The 24,471-nt window shown below is 46.4% G+C and overlaps 1 protein-coding gene across 1 annotated transcript in view; it reads right to left on the reverse strand.

Annotated features, from left to right (window-relative positions):
- ntng1a (netrin g1a) overlaps positions 1-22,792 on the reverse strand; it is a 346,601-nt gene extending 323,809 nt beyond the window's left edge. Inside the window, exon 1 of the mRNA XM_072274567.1 lies at positions 22,550-22,792. Within this exon, the coding sequence (XP_072130668.1) occupies positions 22,550-22,792 (243 nt within the window). The remainder of the gene's footprint in view (positions 1-22,549) is intronic.
- Between the last annotated feature and the right edge of the window lie 1,679 nt (positions 22,793-24,471).

Here is a 24,471-nt window from a genome sequence, read left to right on the forward strand (position 1 = left end):
GCCAGCACATTACTGCTTAAGACCAAAGTATTATGGTGTATAAAATTATATGGGGCAGAGATTCATTTTGGTATATTCCATCTGGCAGTCACGCCACATGTATCTTCGCATTTGTTTCTCTTCTATCTCAATAATTCAGATGAGAATGTATTTGGCACCGTGAGTAATTTTGTGCATCACATTACAATTTACAATGGTATTGCTGCGACTTGAGGATTGAGTTACAGGGAAAGGTTAGAAGTTAATTCCCTGGAGTCTAGGATAATGAGCGGAGATTTGATAGAGGTACACAGAATTATGAGCGATATAGAGAGCATAAATGCAAGCAGGCTTTTTCCACTGAGGCTGGGCAAGACTAAAACTGGTTAAGGGTGAAAGGTTCAAAGCTTAAGGGGAACATGAGGGGCAATGTCTTCACCCAGAAGATGGTGAGAGTGTGGAACAAGACACCACTGTAAGTGTAGGTACATGGATGGGAGGGGTCTGGAAGGTTGTGGTCCCGGTGCAGATGAATAGTTTAGCATGGACTAGATGGGCCAAAGAGCCTGTTTCTGTGCTGTAGTACTCTTTGATTCCAAGAAAAACACCATGTTTCTTGGTGCCCATTGTCTCTTTAAATCACTGCAGTATCACCTTAAATTCCTTCCCTTCATCTGCTCCTTCCTTCACCGACTCAACCTTCAAGGTAACCTTCAGGGTGTTCTGCACAAGGACTCCTAAGTCCCTCTGCATCTCAGATTCCTGCATTTTCTCCTCATTTAGAAAATAGTCCACACATTTATTTCTTCTACCGAAGTGGATGGCCATACATTTTCCAACATTGTATTTCACTTGCCACTTTCTTTCCCATTCTCCTAATCTGTCTAAGTCCTTCTGCATCCTACCTGTTTCCTCAACACTACCTGTCCCTCCACCAATATTCATATCATCTGAAAGCTTGGCAACAAAGCCATCTATTCCATCATCTAAATAGAAAATAGGTGCAGGAGTAGGCCATTCGGCCCTTCGAGCCTGCACCGCCATTTATATACACCATAAAAAGTGGTCCCAAAACCAACCAGAAAAGGATCCTTTCATTCCCAATTGCTGCCTCCTACCAATCAGTGAATGCTCAAACCATGTTAGTAACTTTCCTGTAATACCATGGGCTCTTAACTTGGTAAGCAGCCTCATGTGTGGCACCTTGTCAAAGGCTTTCTGAAAGTCCAAATATACAACATCCACTTCATCTCCTTTATCTATCCTACTTGTAATCTCTTCAAAGAATTCTAACAGGTTCACCAGGCAGGATTTTCCCTGAAGGAAACCAGGCTGACTTTGTACTATCTTGTCCTGTGTCACCAAGTACTCCATCACCTTATCCTTAACAAATGACTCTAACATCTTCCCAATCACTGATGTCAGGCTAACTGGTCTATAATTTCCTTTCTGCTGCCTTCCTCCTTTCTTAAAGAGTGGAGTAACATTTGCAATTTTCCAGTCCTCTGGCACCATGTCAGAGTCCAATGATTTCTTGAAAGATCATTTATAATGCTATCACTATCTCTAACGCTACCTCTTTCAGAATGCTAGGGTGCAGTTCATCTGGTCCAGCTGACTTATGTACCTTTAGGTCTTTCAGCTTTTTGAGCAACTTCTCTTTTGTAACAGTAATTGCACCCACTTCTCTTCCTTCACACACTACAACATCAGGCATACTGCTAGTGTCTTCCACAGTGAAGACTGACGCAAAATACTAATTTCATTCATCTGCCACCTCCTTGTCCCCCATTATTATTTCTCCTGCCTCACTTTCTCACAGTCTCATCTCTCTTTTATTGTTTTACACACATGTAAAAGCTCTTACTATCCACTTTGATATTATTTGCTAGGTTGCTTTCATAACTCATCTTTTCCCTTCTAATGATTCGTTTAGTTGTTCTCTGTAGGTTTTTGAAAACTTCCCAATCGCTTATCTTCCCACTAATTTTTGCTTTGTTGTGTGCCCTCTCTTTTGTTTTTACAGTAGCTTTGACTTCCCTTGTCAGCCACAGTTGTGCTATTTTACCATTTGAGTATTTCTTCATTTTTAGAATACACATGTCCTGCACCTTCCTCATTTCACCCAGAAACGCACACCATTGCTGCTCTGCTGACATCCCTGCCAGCAGCTCTTTCCAATTTACTTTGGCCAATTCCTCTCATACCACTGTAATTTCCCTTACTCCACTGAAATACTGCTATGTTAGACTTCACTTTCTCCAGTTCAAATTTCAAGTTGAACACAATCATATTGTGATCACTGGTTCCTGAGGATTATTTTACCTTAAGCTCCCTAATTGCCTCTGGTTCATTACATAACATCCAATCCAGTATAGCTGATACCCAAGTAGGCTCAATGACAAACTGTTCTAAAACACTATCTCATAGGCATTCAACAAATGAGAATGATTCCAGGAATGAAAGGGTTTCGCTATGAGGAACGTCTGGCAGCTCTTGGACTGTATTCCCTGGGGTTCAGGAGAATGAGGGGGGGATCTCATAGAACTATTCCGAATGTTAAAAGGCCTGAACAGGTTAGATATGGTAAAGTTATTTCCCATGGTAGGGGAGTCTAGGACAAGTGGGCACAACTTCAGGATTGAAGGACGTCCATTTAGAACTGAGATATGGAGAAATTACTTTAGTCAGAGGGTGGTAAATCTGTGGAATTTGTTGCCACAAGGCTGTGGAGGCCAAGTCATTGGGTGTGTTTAAGGCAGAGATAGACAGGTTCTTGATTAGCCATGGCATCAAAGAGTATGGGGAGAGGGCAGTGGAGTGGGGATGACTGGAAGAATTAGATCTGCCCATGATTGAATGGCAGAGCAGACTCGATGGGCCAAATGGCCTACTTCTGCTCCTATAACTTCTGGTCTTATGGTCTAACCCCACTAGTCACTGGCAGCCTACCAGAAATGGATCCTTTTATTCCCACTTGCTGCCTTCTTCCAATCAACTAATGCTTAACCATCTGAGTAACTTTCCCGTAATATTACAGGCTCTTAACTTGGTAAGCAGCCTCATGTGTGGCACCTTCTCAAAGGCCTTCTGAAAGCACAAATATACAACATCCACTGCATCCCCTTTATCTATGCATCTCGTAATCTCCTCAAAGAATTCCAACAGGTTCATCAGACAGGATTTTCCCTGAAGGAAACCGTGCTGACTTTGTCCCATCTTGTCCTGTGTCACCAAGTACACCATCACCTTATCTTTAACAATTGACTCCAACATCTTCCCAACCGCTGAGGTCAGGCTAACTGGTCTATAGTTTCCTTTCTGCTGCCTTCCTCCTTTCTTAAAGAGTGGAGTGACATTTGCAATTTTCCAGTCCTCTGGCACCATGTCAGAGTCCAATGATTTTTGAAAGATCATTTCTAATGCCACCACAATCTCAACTCCTTGGCATTCCCATCTCCCCCCGTTGAATCCCTGCTCCTTTAAATCAGAATCCAGCCACAGATTAATTTCTGAAATCTCATCACATCAATATCCATTGAAATGTGAAGTTGATTAATTCCATCTGATTGGAGCCGGACTCAAACATTCAACCTGTGATTTATTCTGATTAAATGTTGTTTTTATTAAATGTCCAGTTACTGGGCCATGACAACCAGTTCCATTCATGATCTACACACACAAAATTCTGCATGAATTCATCAGGTCAGGCAGTACCTATGGAAAGGAATAAATAGTTGACTTGAAACCTTCTCAGCCTGAAACATCATCTGGTTATTTCCTTCCAAATATCATGTGCAGGTGTGGGTTAGCATGAATGGCTTTAAGTCCCTGAGCCTGCACTGAAGCCATCACCAAGGAAGCACAGCTCCCACTCTTCTTCATTAGGAGTTTCAGGAGGAATGGTTACGTCACCAAAGACTCTAGCAAATTTCTACAGATGTATAGTGGACAGCATCCTGAGAGACTGGTCCACTGCCTGGCATGTAGACTCCAGTGCTCGAGATCACAATCATAACCTTCACCATCCAGGACATCTGAAAGAGGCAGTGCTTCAGGAGAGTGCTACCCACCATCAGGGGCCTGACCACGTAGGACATGCCCTCTTCTCATTACTACAGTTGGAGTGGAGGTACCTGAGTCCAAAGCCACACACTTAACGTTTCAGGAACATCTTCTTCCCCTCTGCCATCAGATTTCTGAAAGGTCCATGACCTCATCATTCCTTTTTTAAAAAAAGTATTTACTTACTTGTTTACAGAAATGTCATGCCTTTGCACTGTACGGCTGCAGCAAAACAAATTTCATGCCAAGTAGGCAGTAATAATCAACCTCATTCTGATTCTTAAATAACTGAGTTTAACTCTGCATCATGTTTGCCAAGGTGCCATGGGCTGAGCAGCCTGCTCCCAGTGTTGTACCCTTCTGTGTTCCGGTTAAAATGCCACCAACATCCAGGCTCCAGACCTTTGTCAAAACTAGGTACAGAAATCCCAGCGGGTTTCTGAGAAAGGGAAAGTTGCATAGTCAGGGAGGGGTTTGCAAAGACAGGAGAGGATTACAGTGTCAGGGTGAATACAGAAGAGACAGGGAGAGGATTACAGAGAGAGGGAGGGGTTTGCAAAGACAGGGGAGGATTACAGTGTCAGGGTGAATACAGAAGAGACAGGGAGAGGGTTACAGAGAGAGGGAGGGGTTTGCAAAGCTAGGGAGGGGTTACTGAGACAGAGAGAGGGCCGCAGAGACTGGGAGGATTTGCAGAGATGGTGATGTTACGGAGACAGTATTGCAGAGCAGGGACAGGGCTGCAGAGACGGGGAGGGGGCTGCTGAGGCAGGGAGCGGTTTGTTAAGACGGGCAGGGGTTAGCAGAGATGGGAAGCAGGTTTGTAAGGTCACGGACGGCTTTTCAGAGGGAGGGACTGGGAGGGGGTTGCCAAGACAGGAGAGGTATCAGAGACAATGAGGGTTTTCAGAGATGGGGAGAGGGTTGTAAAGACAGGGAGGGGCTTCCAGAGATGGGGAGAGGGTTGGACAGATGAGGAGGAATTTGTAGATACGAGGAGAGGGTGTCAGAGATGGGGAGTGGATTGCAGGACTCAGCGGAGGGTGGGGGGTTGTGATGATGGGGAGGTACTTTCAGAGACAGTGAGAAAGTTGCAGAGATGAAGAGAGGATTTTGAATATGAGGAGAGGGTTGCAGAGAAAGTGTGTGTTCCAGAATAATTGACACAGCTTCAGACACAGGGAGAGGATGCCAGAGATGGGGAGGATGGCAGAGACGGGGAGAGGATGGCAGAGACGGGGAGAGGATGGCAGAGACGGGGAGAGGATGGCAGAGACGGGGAGAGGATGGCAGAGGTGGGGAGAGGATGGCAGAGGTGGGGAGAGGATGGCAGAGATGGGGAGAGGATGGCAGAGATGGGGAGGATGGCAGAGATGGGGAGGATGGCAGAGATGGGGAGAGAATGGCAGAGATGGGGAGGATGGCAGAGATGGGGAGAGAATAGCAGAGATCGGGAGAGAATAGCAGAGATGGGGAGAGAATAGCAGAGATGGGGAGAGAATAGCAGAGATGGGGAGAGAATAGCAGAGATGGGGAGAGAATAGCAGAGATGGAGAGGATGGCAGAGATGGGGAGGATGGCAGAGATGGGGAGGATGGCAGAGATGGGGAGGATGGCAGAGACGGAAAGAGGATGGTAGAGACAGGGTCAGTGTTGAAGAAACACGGAGAGGGTTACAGAAAAGGGGAGGGGTTGCTGAGAGAGAACGGCCACTGTAGTGATGGGGAAGAGGTGTAGAGACTGGAAGGGGGTTGTAGAGAAGGGGAGGGGGATGCTGAGATAGTGAGGGAACTGCAGATAGGGAGCGGTTTTTATAGACTGGGAGAGGGTTTTATCGGAGGGGTTTTATAAATTGAGAGGGCTGTACGGACAGAGAGGGCATTGCAGATATATGGAGATGACTGCAGAGATGGGGAGGGTGTTGCAGAGACAGTGAGAGTGGGGAAAGTGTTGAAGAGACAGAATGGGCAGTGGTTTGCAGAGACGAGCACAGGATTACCGTGATGGGCAGGGGCTGCAGAGTCAGGAAGGGGGCCTCAAAGACAGGGAGAAAGTTGCCAAGAGGGAGAGGATGCAAGGGAAGAATTGAGGGTGCAGAGAAGGGAGGAGTTTGCAGAGACGAGGAGGAGTTTGCAGAGACGAGGAGGGGTTTGCAGAGACGAGGAGGGGTTTGCAGAGACGAGGAGGGTTTGCAGAGAAGGGAAGGGTTTGCAGAGACGAGGAGGGGTTTGCAGAGACGAGGGGGGTTTGCAGAGACGAGGGGGGTTTGCAGAGACGAGGGGGGTTTGCAGAGACGAGGGGGGTTTGCAGAGACGAGGGGGGGTTTGCAGAGAAGGGAAGGGTTTGCAGAGACGAGGGGGGGTTTGCAGAGACGAGGGGGGGTTTGCAGAGACGAGGAGGGGTTTGCAGAGACGAGGAGGGGTTTGCAGAGACGAGGAGGGGTTTGCAGAGACGAGGAGGGGTTTGCAGAGACAGGGAAGGGTTTGCAGAGACATTTGACCATAAGCTCACAAGACATGGGAGCAGAGTTAGGCCATTCAACCCATTGAGTCCACTCCACCATTTCATCATGGCTGATTCTGGATCCCACTCAACCCCATATCCCTTGATGCCCTGACCAATCAGGAAATGATCAACTTCTGCTGTTATGCACTAGGTCTGCACCAAAGTCTGTGGCAGACTATTTCATAGATTCACCACTCTTTGGCTAAAAAAATTCCTCCTTGCTTTTATTCTTAAAGGTTGCCCCTCAATTTTGAGGCTGTGATCTCTAGTTCTGGATAAGCCCACCAGAGGAAACATCCTCTCCACATTCACCTTATCTTGTCCTTTCAACATCCTGTACGTATCAATGAGATCCCCCTGCATTCTCCTAAATTCCAGTGAGTACAGGCGCAAAACTGCCAAATGCTCCTCAAATCAGTAGAAAGATGTGACATAGGATCGAAAGATATTGAATCTTTATGGGTTGAGTTAAGAAACTGCAAGGGTAAAAGGACGTCGTTAGCTGCTATACATAGGCCTCCCAACAGTGGCTGGGAGGTGGACCACAGGTTACAACAGGAAATAGAAAAGGCATGTGAAAAAGGCACTGTTATGATAGTCATGGGAGATTTTAACATGCAGATCGATTGAGAAGATCAGGTTAGTAATGGATCTCAAGAGAGTGAGTTTGTTAAGGATCAGCCATGATTGAATGACAGAGAAGACTCGATGGGCCAAATGACCCAAATCTGTTCCTATGTCTTATGGTCTTATATGCTAACTACTTCATTCCTGGAATCATCCTCGTGAACCTCCTCTGGTCTCCAATGACAACACATCCTTTCTGAGATATGGGGTTCAGAACTATTGACAATACTCCAAGTGCAGCCTGACTAGAGTCTCGTAAAGCTTCAGCATTATCTCCTTGTTTTTATATTCTGTTCCCCTTGAAAAAAATGCCAACATTGCACGTCTTCTTTACCACAGACTCAACCCGCAAATTAACCTTCTGGGAGTCTTGCATGAGGACTCCTAAGTTCCTCTGCACCTCTGCTGTTTGAACCTTCTCCCCAGTTAGATAATAGTCCGCACTACTGTTCCTTTTACCAAAATGCATTACTGTATCATACATTTCTCAACACTGTATTCCATCTGTCACTTTTTTGCCCATTCTTCCAATTTGTCCATGCCCTGCTGAAATCGCATTGCTTCCTCAGCACTACCTACCCCTCCACCCATCTTTGTATCATCTGCAAACTTTGCCACAAAGCCATCAATTCCATTATCCAAATCACTGACAAATATTGTGAAAAGTAGTGGTCCCAATACTGACCCCTGAGGAACACCACTAGTCACCAGCAGCCAACTAGAAAAGGCCTCTTTTATTTCCACTCACTGCCTCCTGCCTGTCAGCCATTCCTCTGTCCATGCCAGTGTCTTTCCCGTAACACCATAGGGTTTTATCTTGTTAAGCAGCCTCATGTGTGGCACCTTATCAGATGCCTTCTGAAAATCCAAGTAAATGACATCCACTGCTCCTCCTTTGTCCACCCTGCTTGTTACTTCCTCAAGAATTCTAACAGATTTGTCAGGCAAAATTTCCTTTTACAGAAACCATGCTGACTTTGACTTATTTTATCATTAGTCTCCATGTACCCTGAACCCACATCCTTAATAATAGATCCTAAAACTTTCCAAAACTCCACTGAGGTTAGGCTAACTAGCTTATAATTTCCTTTCTTTTGCCTTCCTCCTCCCTTCTTAAAGAGTGGAGTGAGATGCGCAATCTTCCAGTCCTCTGGGACCATGCCAGAATCAAGTGATTCTTGATAGCTTATGACCAGTGTATCTGTTATATCTTCAGTAACGTCATTCAGGACTCTGGGAGACTTGTCCACCTTAAGACCTTTGAGTTTGCCTAGCACTTTTTCCTTTGTTATAGCAATGACACTCACTCCTGCTCCCTGACACTCATGGACCTCTGGCACACTGCTGGTGTCTTCCACAGTGAAGACAGATGCAAAGTACTTATTAAGTTAATCCATTCGACACACATAAAAATTGCTGGTGAATGCAGCAGGCCAGGTACAGTCGATGTTTCGGGCCGAGACCCTTCGTCAGGACTAACTGAAAGAAGAGCTAATAAGAGATTTGGAAGTGGGAGGGAAAGGGGGAGGGGGAGGGGGAAGGGGGAGATCCAAAATGATAGGAGAAGACAGGAGGGGGAGGGATGGAGCCAAGAGCTGGACAGGTGATTGGCAAAAGGGATATGAAAAGATCATGGGATGACAGGCCTAGGGAGAAAGAAAGGGGGGGGGGGACCCAGAGGATGGGCAAGGGGTATAGTCAGAGGGACAGAGGGAGAAAAAGGAGAGAGAGAGAAAGAATGTGTGTATATAAATAAATAACGGATGGGGTACGAGAGGGAGAGGTGGGGCATTAGCGGAAGTTAGAGAAGTCAATGTTCATGCCATCAGGTTGGAGGCTACCCAGATGGAATATAAGGTGTTGTTCCTCCAACCTGCATGTGGCTTCATCTTTACAGTAGAAGAGGCCGTGGATTAAGTTAATCTGCCATTTCTTGGTCCCCCATTACTACCTCACCAGCATTATTTTCCAGTGGTCCAATATCAACTTCACCTCCCTTTTACTCTTTATATAACTGAAAAAAACTTTTGGCATCCTGCTTTATATTATTGACTAGTTTGCCAACTTATTTGATCTCTTCCCTTCTTATAACTTTTTTAGTTGCCTTTTGTTGGATTTTAAAAGCTTCCCAAGCATCCAATTTCCCACTCATTTTTGCTACCATATATGCCCTTTCCTTGGCTTTTATGCAGTCCTTAACTTCCCTTGTCAGCCACAGTTGCCTACCCCTGCAGTCTGAGATCTTCTGCTGTGGGACATAGCTATCCTGCGCCTTGTGAACTATTCCCAGAAACTTTAGCCACCTTTCTTCTGTCATCATCCCTGCCAGTATCCTCCTCCAATCCACCTGGGCAAACTCCTCTCTAAAATTTCCGTTATTCCACTGTGATACTGGTACACGTGACTTGTGTTTCTCCCTCTCAAATTGCAGCATGAATTCACTCAAGTTATGGTCACTGCTTCCTTTATGTTAAGCTGACTAATAACATCTGAACTATTACACAATACCCAATCCCGAGTAGGCTCAAACACAAGCTGCTCTAAAAAGCCATCTTGTAGGTATTCAACAAATTCCCTCTCTTGTGACCTGATTTTCCCAATTCCCTTGCATATTGAAGTCCCCCATTATAATTTTGACATTAGTCCTTATTACACGCCCTTTCCAGCTCCTTTTGCAATCTCAACCCCACATCTTGACTGATATTTGGAGGCCTATATTTGATTCCCATAATGGTTTTGCTACCCTTGCAGTCTTTTAACTCCAGCCACAAAGTTTTTGACAGTCTCTGATCCTATGTCACCTCTTTCTAAAGATGTAATTCCATCTCTTACCAACAGAGCCACATCACCGCCTATGCCTTTCTGCCTGTCCTTTTGATACAAAGTACATTATTTGATGTTAAACTCACAATTATGACCTTCTTTCAGCCACGACTCAGTGATGCCACAGTGTCATACTGACCAATCTCTAATTGCGCCACAAGTTTGTCCATCTTATTCCTAATGCTGTGCACATTTAAATACAGCATCCTCATCCTATGAATTTTGCATCTACAGTACAATTTAACTCTTTGTTCTGTCTGTATTGGCATGTTCTTTCTTACATTCTTGTTACACCCATCATCTACTGGTAAACCTGCTGGCTCATCCTCAGCTCTATTATACTGGTTCCCGTTCCCCTGCCATATCAGCTTAAACCACTCCCAACATCCGTAGTAAACTGGCTTGCAAGGATATTGGTCCCCCTCGGATTCAAGTGCAACTCATCCCTTTTGTACAGGTCACACCTGCCCCAGAAGAGGTCCCAATGATCCAGAAATCTGAATCCCTGCCCCTTACTCCACTTCTTCAGCCACGCATTTATCTGTCACCTCATTCTGTTCCTATTCTCACTGTCGTGTGGTGCAGGCAGCAATCCTGATATTACCACTCTTGAGGTCCTGCTTCTCAGCTTCCTTCCTAACCCTCTGTATTCTGTTTTCAAGACCTCCTCCCTTTTTCCATATAACCACGTAACTATATAACAATTCCAGCAAGGAAACAGGTCATCTCAGACTTTCTAGTCCGTGCCGAACTCTTACTCTCACCTAGTCCCACCGACCTGATTCCGATTCTCTCAGAATACCCTCCATGGGTGTCTGGCTCTCTGGCGTACCCATGAAACTCTGCTTCAGTAAATCAGTGTCTGCTTCTCCCAAGCTTCAGACCGTTTCACAGTTCAGGAGGAGGCCTTTCAGCCCCAAAAGAGTGGTGGCATAACTGTGTTAATGAGATGACAAAGAACTATTAATGTGTGACACTGCTTGATGCTGTGGAAGGAATCAGGGTTTCAAACACAAGGAGTCAGCAGGCAGCCAGTGGAACGCTGGTCTTTATTCCAGGGAGATTAATTATAATATAGGTAAAAGTGCACCTGGGGTGCTGGGCACAGGTCCGATCTCCATCGCGGAGGGATTATACACCTGTACTTCCGTCAGTATGGAGAGGTCTCACTATGTTCTGGGGTGAAGGTGTTGTCCATGAGGAGAGCTTGAGTTGGTTGGGCCTCTCTGTCTCCACAATTTCATTCTCCAACCTGTTTCACTCAATGTAAAGCATCCCACACACTCTCTGCTCACTTTCCTTTACAAGTCCCACCCTTTCTCCTCTCCCCTACAGTCTGGGCCGATTCTACACCGGAGTCTGAAATCCATAGACTGCTACAGTACAGAAACAGACCATTCAGCCCATCTGATCCATACTATACTATTATTTTGCCTGGACCCATTGACCTGCACCTGGACCATACCCCTCCAATCCATGTACTCAACCAAACCTCTGAAGCACTACTCTTCATTTCCTTCAATACCCAAACAGGTTCAACATCTGAGTCAAGAGGATCTCTCACCGCTGTAGTCACCTCATCTCATAAACAGTGCTACCCCATCCCTATTTGCCAATTGTCTCATCTTCCTGGATGTTGTTGCTCCTCTGGTCCCAGTGTAACTGTGTTTCCCTTTTTTTTAATTTTATTTTTATTTGGATAAGGAATTCACAAATATCATGTACTTTTTTCACACATATAACCTTTTCCAGTTTTTTATATGTATAAAACTACAATTATTTATACATTCTTAAGTACACATTGAGATGATATAAAAGGAAAATAAACATTTAAATAGATAATTATGTACTGTGGTAAATCTAACCTATTAGGCTAAGTAATGGAATTAGTTGTTAAGAAAAATGGTAATAATAGTTTCCATATAACCCTTCTGGACCATTTCCACTGGTCCAAAATGTTGTATATAAGCCTATGTATCAACCATTGTAGGTGTTTATATCCTAATTTGTTCATGCTTGCTCCTGCCCGCAGACATAATTATCCAATCCCTATGTACTTATTTACTTAATTTTTTCATTTTTTTTAATCCCTTTCCCAAATCTTTCCCTTTACTTGTGTTAATTCTCTATTTTCCAAAAGAAAACAAAAAAAAACAAACATTTAGACTAGGGGTGCTTACGTTAGCAATATTACTGTGTTGATGAGAAGAGCAGTATAAATCATTAGGAGAGTCATCTAAAGTCTGCTCGCATTGGAGTTATATATTCAATCCATTTAATCCAGATTTGATAAAATTTTTCTTTTTGTGTTCTCAGGGAGTAAGTCAACTTTACCATTTTAAATATTTCCAAGATAATTTCGTACCAATCTTCTAATGTAGGTGGTATTGGATTTAGCCACTTTCTAGTGATTGATTTCTTACTTGCCGCTAAGAGGGCCTGCAGCAACTTTATATCTTCCTTCTGTTCAAGAAACAATACATGCCCCAAATAGAGCGTCTCAAAGTTCAGAGGTATCTGGGACCTAAGTACCTTAACTAATGTTCTATGAATACCTTCCCAAAATAGACTTAATTTAGGGCAATCCCAAAAAATATGAAAATGATTTGCCTCCTTGGAGCCACACCTTCTCCAACACATCACATTTGTATCTTTATATTTTTCCTGATATGGAGTCTTGAAGTATCTTATAATGTTTTTCCAACAATGTTCTCTCCAAGTCAAAGAATTAGTCGAGGACCATTGAAAGCTGCAGATTTTCCCCCAAGCCTCCTCTGAAAGTACCAACCCTGCTTCTTTCTCCCACTTCTCTTTAATATACAGTGCATTTACATTTTTAGCATGGGAGAGTGCATTATATAATCAAGAAACTGATTTACTAGGTATTGAACTGCAAGCCGAATTCAGAATCTTGAAAAATTCTAATTCTACTGATGATAGGTCTGTATAACTACAACTCTGGTTAACATAGTTTCGTACTTGAAGGTACCTAAAAAAGTCATTATGTTCTAGGCCATGTTTGTCCTGCAGGATTTGGAAACTTTGTAATACTCTTTTATCTATAAATGAGAAGTAGGTTGTAAGACCTTTCTTTATCCATAGCTCAAATCTTTTATCTCCTCTGTCGGGAAGGAATTCGGTATCATATGCACACCATCTAAAGAGTTTTAACATGTTATTAATTCCACATGAATTAACCACCTTCTGCCATACTTTTAATGTAAGATTTATCCAAGTGTTTTTAAATTTTTCCAACTGGGCCATCAATCCTTTGTCAGCTATTGAGGCCTGAAGAGGAAAACTGTCAACTAATCCAAATTCTATTTCCTTCCATCTAGCCTTATATTCCCTATTACACCAATATAACAGAGGGGTTATCTGTGAGGCATAAAAATAATTTCTCAGGCAAGAACCATACCTCCTCCTTCCTTCCCTAACTGTAAGGTGTTATATCGAATTCTAGGTTTCTTTCCTTGCCAAATGAAGCGGGAAATCCATTTGTCCCATTCCCTGAATTGATTATCATCCACCTCCACCGGTAAAGTACGGAAAAGATACAATAACCGAGGAAGAATATTCATTTTTATAGTATTTATCCTTGAATTTAAACTTAAAAAGGGGATAAGATTCCATCTATGCATATCTGCTTTTATCTCTGAGATTAATGGCCCATAATTTACCTGTGACAGTGTTGAAAGATCCTTCGGCAGGGTTATTCCTAAATATTTTAATGATTTAGCTTCCCACTTAAGGTCATATGTATCCTGCAATTTTTTGGATGGTGTATAATTTAGGGACATAACCTGCGTTTTCTTTACATTTATTTTATAACCTGATATTTTCCCAAAGTCATCCAACAGTGTAAACAATCCTATAAATGATTTTTCTGGTTCACTCAGATAGACCAAAACATCATCTGCGAATAATGCCACTTTCTGTTCAATCCCTGCCACCTTGATACCTTTTACGATTTCGCTCTGTCTTATTAGTTGGGCAAGCGGTTCAATATATAGCGCAAAAAGGAGAGGAGAAATTGGGCATCCCTGTCTAGTGCCTCTCTCTAAGATGAAGGAGTCAGAGAGGTCCCCATTTATCTTAATTCGGGCTGTAGGGCTGTCATATAGAGTCTGAATTACTTTAATAAACTTTTCTTGAAAGCCGAATCTTCCTAACACTCTGTATAGGAATGCCCAACTAACTGAATCAAAAGCTTTCTCAGCGTCCAATCCTACTACCATTGTCTCTGTCTCGTTCTTATTAACCTGTTCTAATATGTGCAGAGTTCTCCTTATGTTGTCCTGTGTTTGTCTTTGTTGAATAAATCCAGTCTGGTCTAAGTGGATTAGGCCAGGTAAAAGCTTTTCCAATCTGCGCCCTAATATAGATGTAAATAGTTTGTAATCTAAATTAAGAACACTAATTGGCCAATAATTGCCACATTCTAGTTTATCTTTACCCTCTTTAGGAATAACTGAAATAATCGCTTCTCTCCAGGAAGGTGGAGTTTCTCCTCTCTGCAAGATCCAATTAATGGTGTTAAGTAGTAATGGGGCTAACTGTGTCTTCAGGGACTTGTACCACTCTGAGGTAAACCCATCAGAACCCGGGGACTTTCCAGCCTTTAACCTAGAGATGGCCACGTTCAGTTCTTTGACAGTTACTGGTTCTAATAAACTTTCATTTTGTAAATCTGTAAATTTAGGTAGATCTAAAAAATTCAATACACTGTCTATACAGGGCTCATTGGGGGCCCGGGGTTGGGAGTACAGCTCTCGATAATATGTTTCAAAACTCTCTTGAATTTTCCCTATTGTACTCGACACAAGCTTTGTCTTTGGATTCTTTATTTTATGAATTGTATTGTCTGCTTGTTGTTTTCGTAATTTATATGCTAATAATCTAGCTGATTTACCTCCTACTTCATAATTCTTTTGTCTCAGGTAAAGAAAATATTTTTGAGTTTCCAACGTATAAATATCGTCAATTTCACTTTGCAATTTCCTAATTTCCTGTTTTCGATTTGAATTACTTTTGTTGCTATCTACAACTTGAAGTTGTTTTAATTTTCCTTGAAGGTCTGCTAATTTTTGTGCATTGATTTTTTTCATGTGAGTGGTAATGGAAATAATTTTCCCTCTCAGTACAGCTTTCAATGTATCCCATAAGATCACTGGTGATGTTTCTCCCATGTCATTAAGGTCTAGATATTCTTTGATTTCTCCCCTTAATCTCTCCATTACTTTCGGGTTATTGAGTATATGTGAGTTTAGCCTCCATAGTGTTTTCCTCATTTTCCTTTCCAGGATTAGAGACATAGAGACTGGGCTATGATCCAACAGATCAATTGTTGCAATATTACAGTTTTTTATCCTGAGTCTATCTGTATTAAAGATAAAGAAATAGTCTATCCTTGAATAGGCTGAATGAGGGAAAGAGTAATATGTATAATCTTTACTAGTAGGGTGTAATTCCCTCCAGACATCTATAATTCCCAACTCCTCCATCAATGAATTCACTTGTAACTGTGTTTCCATAACAGTCTTCAGAACAACCACATTCATGGAGAATAGCACAGTACAGGCCCTTCAGCCCATGATATTGTGCTGACCTTTTAATCCACTCCAACATCAATCTAACTCTTCCCTCACACACAGCCCTCTATTTTTCTATTCCCCTCTGCTGGTTACTTATGAGCTATGTGTCATGCATTAAGTTACAAAGCTTCCAGGCTTGCTCTTTTCACTTTTTAATCATCTCAGTATTTTTCTACTGTGGGCCTGTTTGCTTTTTGCCCTTGATCCTGCTGCCTCCTGCATTCTGCAGTTAGTTTTCCTTCTCCTTGGTTAACTCTCTCTGCTCACCCTGCTTGGATGAATAGTCTCAGAATAGAAGGACCTTCCTTTAGAACGGAGATGAAAAGGGATTTCTTCAGCCACAGGGTGGTGGATCTGTGAACTTCATCGTTACAGACAACTGTAGGAGCCCAAGTCTTTGAGTATTTTTAAAATGTAGGTTGATAGGTTCTTGATTAGTCAGGCCATCAAAGGTTACGGGGAGGAGGCAGGAGAATGGGGTTGAGGTGAGTATTAAATCATATAACCATATAACAATTACAGCACGGAAACAGGCCATCTCGGCCCTTCTAGTCCGTGCTGAACTCGTACTCTCACCTAGTCCCACCGACCTGCACTCAGCCCATAACCCTCCATTCCTTTCCTGTCCATATATCTATCCAATTTAACTTTAAATAACAACATCGAACCTGTCTCAACCACTTCTGCTGGACGCTCGTTCCACACAGCTACCACTCTCTGAGTAAAGAAGCTCCCCCTCATGTTACCCCTAAACTTTTGCCCTTTAACTCTCAACTCATGTCTTCTTGTTTGAATCTCCCTCACTCTCAATGGAAAAAGCCTATCCACGTCAACTCTATCTATCCCCTTCATAATTTTAAACACCTCTATCAAGTCCTCCCTCAACTTTCTACGCTCCAAAGAATAAAGACCTTACTTGTTCAACCTTTCTCTGTAACTTAGGAGATGAAACCCAGGCAACATTTTAATAAACCTCCTCTGTACTCTCTCAATTTTATTGACATCTTTCCTGTAATTCGGTGACCAGAACTGTACACAATACTCCAAATTTGGCCTTACCAATGCCCTATACAATTTCAACATTACATCCCAACTCCTATACTCAATGCTTTGATTTATAAAAGCCAGAATACCAAAAGCTTTCTTCACCACCCTATCCACATGAGATTCCACCTTCAGGGAACTGTGCACCATTATTTGTAGATCCCTCAGTTCTACTGAATTCTTCAATGCCCTACCATTTACCATGTATGTCCTATTTTGATTAGTCCTACCAAAATGTAGCATTTATCAGCATTAAACTCCATCTGCCATCTTTCAGCCCACTCTTCTAAGTGTCCTAAATCTCTCTGCAAGCTTTGAAAACCTACTTCATTATCCACAACTCCACCTATCTTAATATCATCTGCATACTTACTAATCCAATTTACCACCCCATCATCCAGATCATGAATATATATGACAAACAATATTGGACCCAGTATGCTGTTGGTACCAATGTGCACCACGACTTCTTGATGCTCACACTCCCTTTTCAGGATATTGTGGACGTGCTCAGAAATATTGCAGACCCTGGCACCTGTGAGGCAAACTACCATCCGTGTTTCTTTTTGCGTCCACAGAATCGCCTGTCTGTCCCACTACGATAGAGACCCTATTACTGCTGCCACACTACATTGAAGGGTTTGCAGAGACGGGGAGGGTACTGCAGAGATGGGGAGAGGGCTGTATGGACGGGGAGAGGTTTGTATAGACGGGGAGGGGGTTTGTATAGACGGGGACGGGGTTGTATAGATAGGGACGGGGTTGTATAGATAGGGAGGGGGTCCTATAGACAGGGAGGGGGTCCTATAGACAGGGAGGGGGTCCTATAGACAGAGAGATATCTACAGAGAGGGAGGTGTCTATAAACAGGCAAAGGGTCCTATCTGACAGGGAGGTATCTATAGACAGGCAGGGGTCCTATCAGGCAGGGGGTCCTATCTGACAGGGAGACAGTTCAATAGACAGGAGGTATCTATAGACAGGGACGGGGTATCTATAGACAGGGACGGGGGGTCTATAGACAGGGAAGGGGTCCTATAGATAGGGATGTGTCTATAGACGGGGAGGGGGGTCTATAGACGGGGAGGTGTCTATAGACAGGGAGGGAGGTGTCTATAGACAGGGAGGGAGGTGTCTATAGACGGGGAGGTGTCTATAGACGGGGAGGGTCTATAGACAGGGAGGTGTCTATAGACAGGGAGGTGTCTATAGACGGGGAGGGGGGTCTATAGACGGGGAGGGGGGTCTATAGACGGGGAGGGGGGTCTATAGACGGGGAGGTGTCTATAGACAGGGAGAGAGGTGTCTATAGACAGGGAGGTGTCTATAGACGGAGGTGTCTATAGACAGGGAGGGGGCCCTATAGATAGGGAGAGGTTTGCAGAGACGGGGCAGGGTTTACAGAGACCGGGGGGGGGGGTGTACAGAGACCGGGGGGGGGGGGCGTACAGAGACCGGGGCGGGGGGGGCGTACAGAGACCGGGGCTTGCAGAGACCGAGGGGGGGGGGGGCTTGCAGAGACGGGGGGGTGTTTGCAGGGTGGGGGAGGTGTTTGCAGAGTGGGGAGGTGTTTGCAGAGACGGGGAGGGTTTGCAGAGACGGGGAGGGGTTGCAGGACAGTGATGGGTTTTGCAGATTCATTTAGGGGTTTGCAGAAACAGGGAAGAGTTGCAGAGACAGAAGGTGTTTGCTGAGACAGAGGGTGGAGAGACAGAGGTGGAGAGACAGAGGGTGGAGAGACAGAGGGTGGAGAGACAGAGGGTGGAGAGACAGAGGGTGGGGATTGCAAAGACAGGGAGATTTTGCACATACAGGGAAGGGTTTAAGAGAGAATGGGGGTGTTGCAGAGGCAAGGAGATGGTTTGCAGAGTCGGAAGGAGCTTGCAGTGTCGGCGGGTGGGGGGTTTAGAGACCTGGAGAGATGCAGGACATGCTTCTCACTGTATTTGCCCCAGACTGGGGAGATCGGTGCCAATGTAGAGAGTGGCTGTGGATGGGGTAATAAATCCTCCAACCCCCAGTAAAGGGCAAAGGTTCAGCACCCGTTTTCAGCTTTCCTCATGAACATGTTCACATTGCAATCGTGGCCTGTCAACCCTGAGGAATGGGCAGAAGATCCCACAGTGAATGCAGTGCTCCTGAGGGTTACGTTCAGTGTGTGATCTGTGCACGGCAAGAGTCAGTGACAAAGAACGGATGTGTGCACAGCAAGATCCCAGGCATACCGTTGCGTTGACATTTGTGGGTAACCTGCACACGGCAAGTGCAGACACAAAGCACGGGCAGATCCCACACAGCAAGTATAAGCTGAAGAACACAAGAGATGGTGGCGATGCTGGAAAATGCTGGGTAGCCTGTAGAAAGTTGCAAACTCAGCCAGCTCCATCATGGAGACCGAGGACAAGGTGATGGCTCAAAAAGGCAGCATCGTCATTTAGTGCTCCCTTCACCCAGGACGTGCCCTCCGCTCACTGTTACCATCAGGAAGGAGGTGCAGACGCCGAAAGACACTCACTCAATGAACAGCTTCTTCCCCTCCACCACTGGATTTCTAAATGGACAATTAACCCATGAACACCACCTCAGTATTTTTTATTTGCTCTCTTTTTGCACTAATAGGTAATTATAGATATATAATTATACACTTATTGTAATTTACTGTTTTTAGTATTCTGAATTGCACTGTACTGCTGTCACAAAACAACAAATTTCAAGACATATGGCAGTACTACTAAACCTTATTCAGGACAGGTAGTATCAAATGAGGGGAATAAATAGTGGAATTTTAGGGCCAAGACCCCTCATCAGGTCACGTAGTGTGTCAGCCCGAACCCATCTGCACAGACGCTGTGAAACCTGCAGAATTTCAACAGCATTCCATGTGTGTTACTCTACGAGCACTACGTGCATGGCAAGATCTCACAAACTGATGGCTGAATAACAGATAATCTGTTTCACTGATGTTTTTCTGAAAAGATAGTGGGACCTCCGGAGATGGTGGATGCATGTAAGCCCCTGGGTCTGGCCTGTGTTTTAGTCACAGTCCCAACAGGGGAACTTGGGGCAGCTGTAGGATTTACTGCAGACACTCAATGTATCTTTAACCGCAGATCGCTAATGACCTGGAGAATAATTCTCTCTGATAAACGACACACTCTGCAATAAATTATCCCTTTTCAATTATTGCTGAAGCATACGGGCGATGATTAAATCAGGAGTTCCCACTGACAACATGTCGGAACCAGTTATCTGGAGGGGATGATTAACTCAGTGAGAGGGGAATTAATGTTCTGACAGAGTCCTCCCTGTATTCCATCCTGGTGCCCATGAAAGGAGAGTTCTTATCAGACAGGCTAAAGCTCCACTATGCCCATAAGACCATAAACATATGTCACAGCAGAATTAGGGCATGTGGCCCATCAGGTGCTTCCATCATGGCCGATTTCTTATCCGTTTCAATCCCATTTTCCTGCTTTTTATCCATTGATGCCCCGACAAACCAAGAACATATCAACCTCCACTTCAAATATACCCAATGACCTGGCCTCCACAGCCGTCTGTAGCAACAAATTGCACAGATTCATCACCGTCTGGCTCAAGGAATTCCTCTTAATCTCTGTTCTAAAAGGACATCTTTCTGTTCTGAGGCTGTGCCCTCTGTCCCAGACCCCCAGGAAAGGAAACATCCTGTCCACATTGACTCCACTGAGGTCTTCAATAACCCCTCCTCCTAAACTCCAACAAGCACAGGCCCAGAGTCATCCAATGCCGCTCATACATTAACCCTTTCATTCCAGGGATCACTCTCATGACCCGAAGGGGCCCAGAAATGCTCACCATATTGAATGGGTTCCTCCTCACACGCTTACAACCCGACCCCCGTTCTCCCCTCTCCCACCCATGATCACCCACATGCTCTCTCTCCCCCACACAAACACCAGCTGCCCCACCCCACCCTCACGTTGCCGACCCCATTCTCTTCCGCCCTACACCTTGCCATTTCATTCTCTCACCCTCCCCCAGACTCTCACTCCCACTCTGTTTTATCCCCTCTTCATTTTTACGCCTAACCCTTCCGCCCACACCCACGCTCTCCCCCCCCCTCACCTCACACTCTCGTCCTTACCCACACACCCGTTCTCTCCCCCATCACCCCGCACTCTCGTCCCTACCCACACACCTGTTCTCTCCCCCCTCACCTCACACTCTCGTCCCCACCCACACACCCGTTCTCTCCCCCTCACCCCACACTCTCGTCCCTACCCACACACCCGTTCTCTCCCCCATCACCCCGCACTCTCGTCCCTACCCACACACCTGTTCTCTCCCCCCTCACCTCACACTCTCGTCCCCACCCACACACCCGTTCTCTCCCCCCTCACCCCACACTCTCGTCCCTACCCACACACCCGTTCTCTCCCCCATCACCCCGCACTCTCGTCCCTACCCACACACCTGTTCTCTCCCCCCTCACCTCACACTCTCGTCCCCACCCACACACCCGTTCTCTCCCCCCTCACCCCACACTCTCGTCCCTACCCACACACCCGTTCTCTCCCCCATCACCCCACACTCTCGTCTCTACCTACACACCTGTTCCCCCTCCCCCTCACCCCACACTCTCGTCCCTACCCACACACTTGTTCTCTCCCCCTCACCTCACACTCTCGTCCCCACCCACACACCTGTTCTCTCCCCCCCTCACCCCACACTCTCGTCCCTACCCACACACCTGTTCTTTCCCCCCTCACCCCGCACTCTCGTCCCTACTCACACACCTGTTCTTTCCCCCCTCACCCCACACTCTCGTCCCCACCCACACACCCGTCCTCTCCCCTTCATCCACACACTCGTCCCTACCCACACACCTGTTCTCTCCCCCTCACCTCACACTCTCGTCCCTACCCACACACCCGTTCTCTCCCCCATCACCCCGCACTCTCGTCCCTACCCACACACCTGTTCCCCCTCCCCCTCCCCCTACACTCTCGTCCCTACCCACACACCTGTTCTCTCCCCCTCACCTCACATTCTCGTCCCCACCCACACACCTGTTCTCTCCCCCCCTCACCCCACACTCTCGTCCCTACCCACACACCTGTTCTTTCCCCCCTCACCCCGCACTCTCGTCCCTACTCACACACCTGTTCTTTCCCCCCTCACCCCACACTCTCGTCCCCACCCACACACCCGTCCTCTCCCCTTCATCCACACACTCGTCCCTACCCACACACCTGTTCTCTCCCCCTCACCTCACACTCTTGTCCCCACCCACACACCCGTCCTCTCTCCCTCACCTCACACTCTCGTCCCTACCCACACACCCGTTCTCTCCCCCATCACCCCGCACTCTCGTCCCTACCCACACACCTGTTCCCCCTCCCCCTCCCCCTACACTCTCGTCCCTACCCACACACCTGTTCTCTCCCCCTCACCTCACATTCTCGTCCCTACCCACACACCTGTTCTTTCCCCCCTCACCCCGCACTCTCGTCCCTACCCACACACCCGTTCTCTCCCCCATCACCCCGCACTCTCGTCCCTACCCACACACCTGTTCCCCCTCCCCCTCCCCCTACACTCTCGTCCCTACCCACACACCTGTTCTCTCCCCCTCACCTCACATTCTCGTCCCCACCCACACACCTGTTCTCTCCCCCCTCACCCCACACTCTCGTCCCTACCCACACACCTGTTCTTTCCCCCCTCACCTCACACTCTCATCCCCACCCACACACCCGAACTCTCCCCCTCATCCCACACCTTCGACCCGGTCCCCGTTTATCCCTTCCCCTGCTCTCTAAAGATGGTATATTTAACTTTCCCGATTCCCCGGGTTGGTCCGTGTCAATAACCGCCTGGACCGTGGGCACCAGCTCTCCCTGCAGAGGTGCTGCCTGAGTTTCACTCACCAGAGAGCAGAACATCTCTGGGGGGTCTCCACACGTGCTGTCGGGTGGGTCGAGGGTGACCTTTAGGTAGCGGGTGAGCAGCGCAGCCTCGGGTTGGCAGGCCATGTAATCCCAGCTCATGTCCTGGTCCGAGTGAACCTTTGTCTTACACAGGTCGTAGTGGCCCCATGATGGGAAGTGGGCGATGGAGGTGCACAGTGTGGCCCACAGGGCCTGGAGTGGCAGCAGGGCTGACCGACGCATCGTGCTCCAGCACTCGGCTTGCGGCCAGAGCGTGTGTTCTGGCAGATGTTTTGGGGCAAGGGCCCAGCCGGTGAACAGCTGAATTCTTCGGATGGTCCAGGGGTTTGGCTGCAACTGGGAAACTGGCAGAACAACAGCAGTTCCTAAAGACAGGACGTGACAGTCACACCAGTTTAGCACCCAGATGTTCTAGGGGCTGCTGGTCTCCAGATGGTGAACCAGTGAACTGGACAGATGTGTCCAGATGTTATCCAATGTTGTTGACGAATTTTCTGGAGCTGAGATTCAAAACAGGATAACATGCAGTAAACAGCTGTTCCAGTGGTTGTCCCGTAACTGGTGAACCAGATGTTCCAGCTGTTGTGCACCAACTCATTGGACAACCTTGGACACAGAAGCTTTCAATTCTCCCGGAGTTGGGGCCAGGTAGACTTGATTCTTTCTGCTGATTTGTTCAGTTGTTCAGCACTGGTATTGAAAGGGAGCCATCTTCAAATGACACTCTGCCTCACATTAATTTCCACTTCCGCCCAGCATCAGGTCCCTGTCGGGAGAGATCAAACCAGGCCATTGGCAAAAGTTGCAATTCTACCACCACAGACACCTCACCCCACACTGCCCCCGGGCTTTGAATGTAGAGAAGGCCACCCTGAGCAGTGTCCCTCCCACAACACGGCACTCCCTCAGTACCAACACCCACAGTGTGACCCTCCCTCAGTACAACCCCTCCCACAAAGTGACCCTCACTCGGTACCACCCCTCCCACAGTGTGACCCTCCCTCGGTACAAACCGTCCCACAGAGTGACCCTCCCTCGGTACCGCCCCTCCCACAGTGTGACCCTCCCTCGGTACCGCCCCTCCCACAGAGTGACCCTCCCTCAGTACCGCCCTGCCTACAGTGTGATCCTCCCTCAGTACCACCCCTCCCACAGTGTGACCCTCCCTCAGTACCACCCCTCCCACAGAGTGGCCCTCCCTCAGTACCACCCCCTCCACAGTGTGACCCTCCCTCAGTACCACTCCTCCCACAGTGTGACCCTCCCTCAGTACCACCCCTCCCACAGAGTGACCCTTGCATGAGTCTAGCCTTCCGACAGTGTAGCGTTTGATTGATTCCAGGATTGTACTCTCTTTCTCTCGCCTCACAGTCCCCACACTCCTAACTCTCTACTGGCACCACTGTTACAAGTCTCCGTGTAACTGTGGGCTCCAACTGCCACAGTGTGGAAATCAGGAAATTCACAGTATAATCGCAGGAATAAATCTCGGGTTTCACAACCCAATGCAGTGTGACAGGGAATGTCTGATTTTCTCGCATTGAAAACACTCCCCACAGTCACACATAAACACACACACATACATTTTCTCACACACAAACACATCAGACACCACCTTAACACAATCCCACACCCCATCCCACTCACACACACCCAAAGAAATACCAACACACGCAAAACTCAGACACTCCACTGATACACAACCCACATCCCATCCACCCAAACACCACCCACACACACACAAATACACACTCTCACACACAATAATACACACACACACAAATACACATACACACTCACACACACAATAATACACACACACACAAATAACACATACACACTCACACACAATGATACACACACACACAAATAACACATACACACTCACACACACAATAATA

This window comes from Mobula birostris, chromosome 12, assembly GCF_030028105.1.
Source record: "Mobula birostris isolate sMobBir1 chromosome 12, sMobBir1.hap1, whole genome shotgun sequence".
NCBI classification, from domain to species: Eukaryota; Metazoa; Chordata; class Chondrichthyes; order Myliobatiformes; family Myliobatidae; genus Mobula; species Mobula birostris.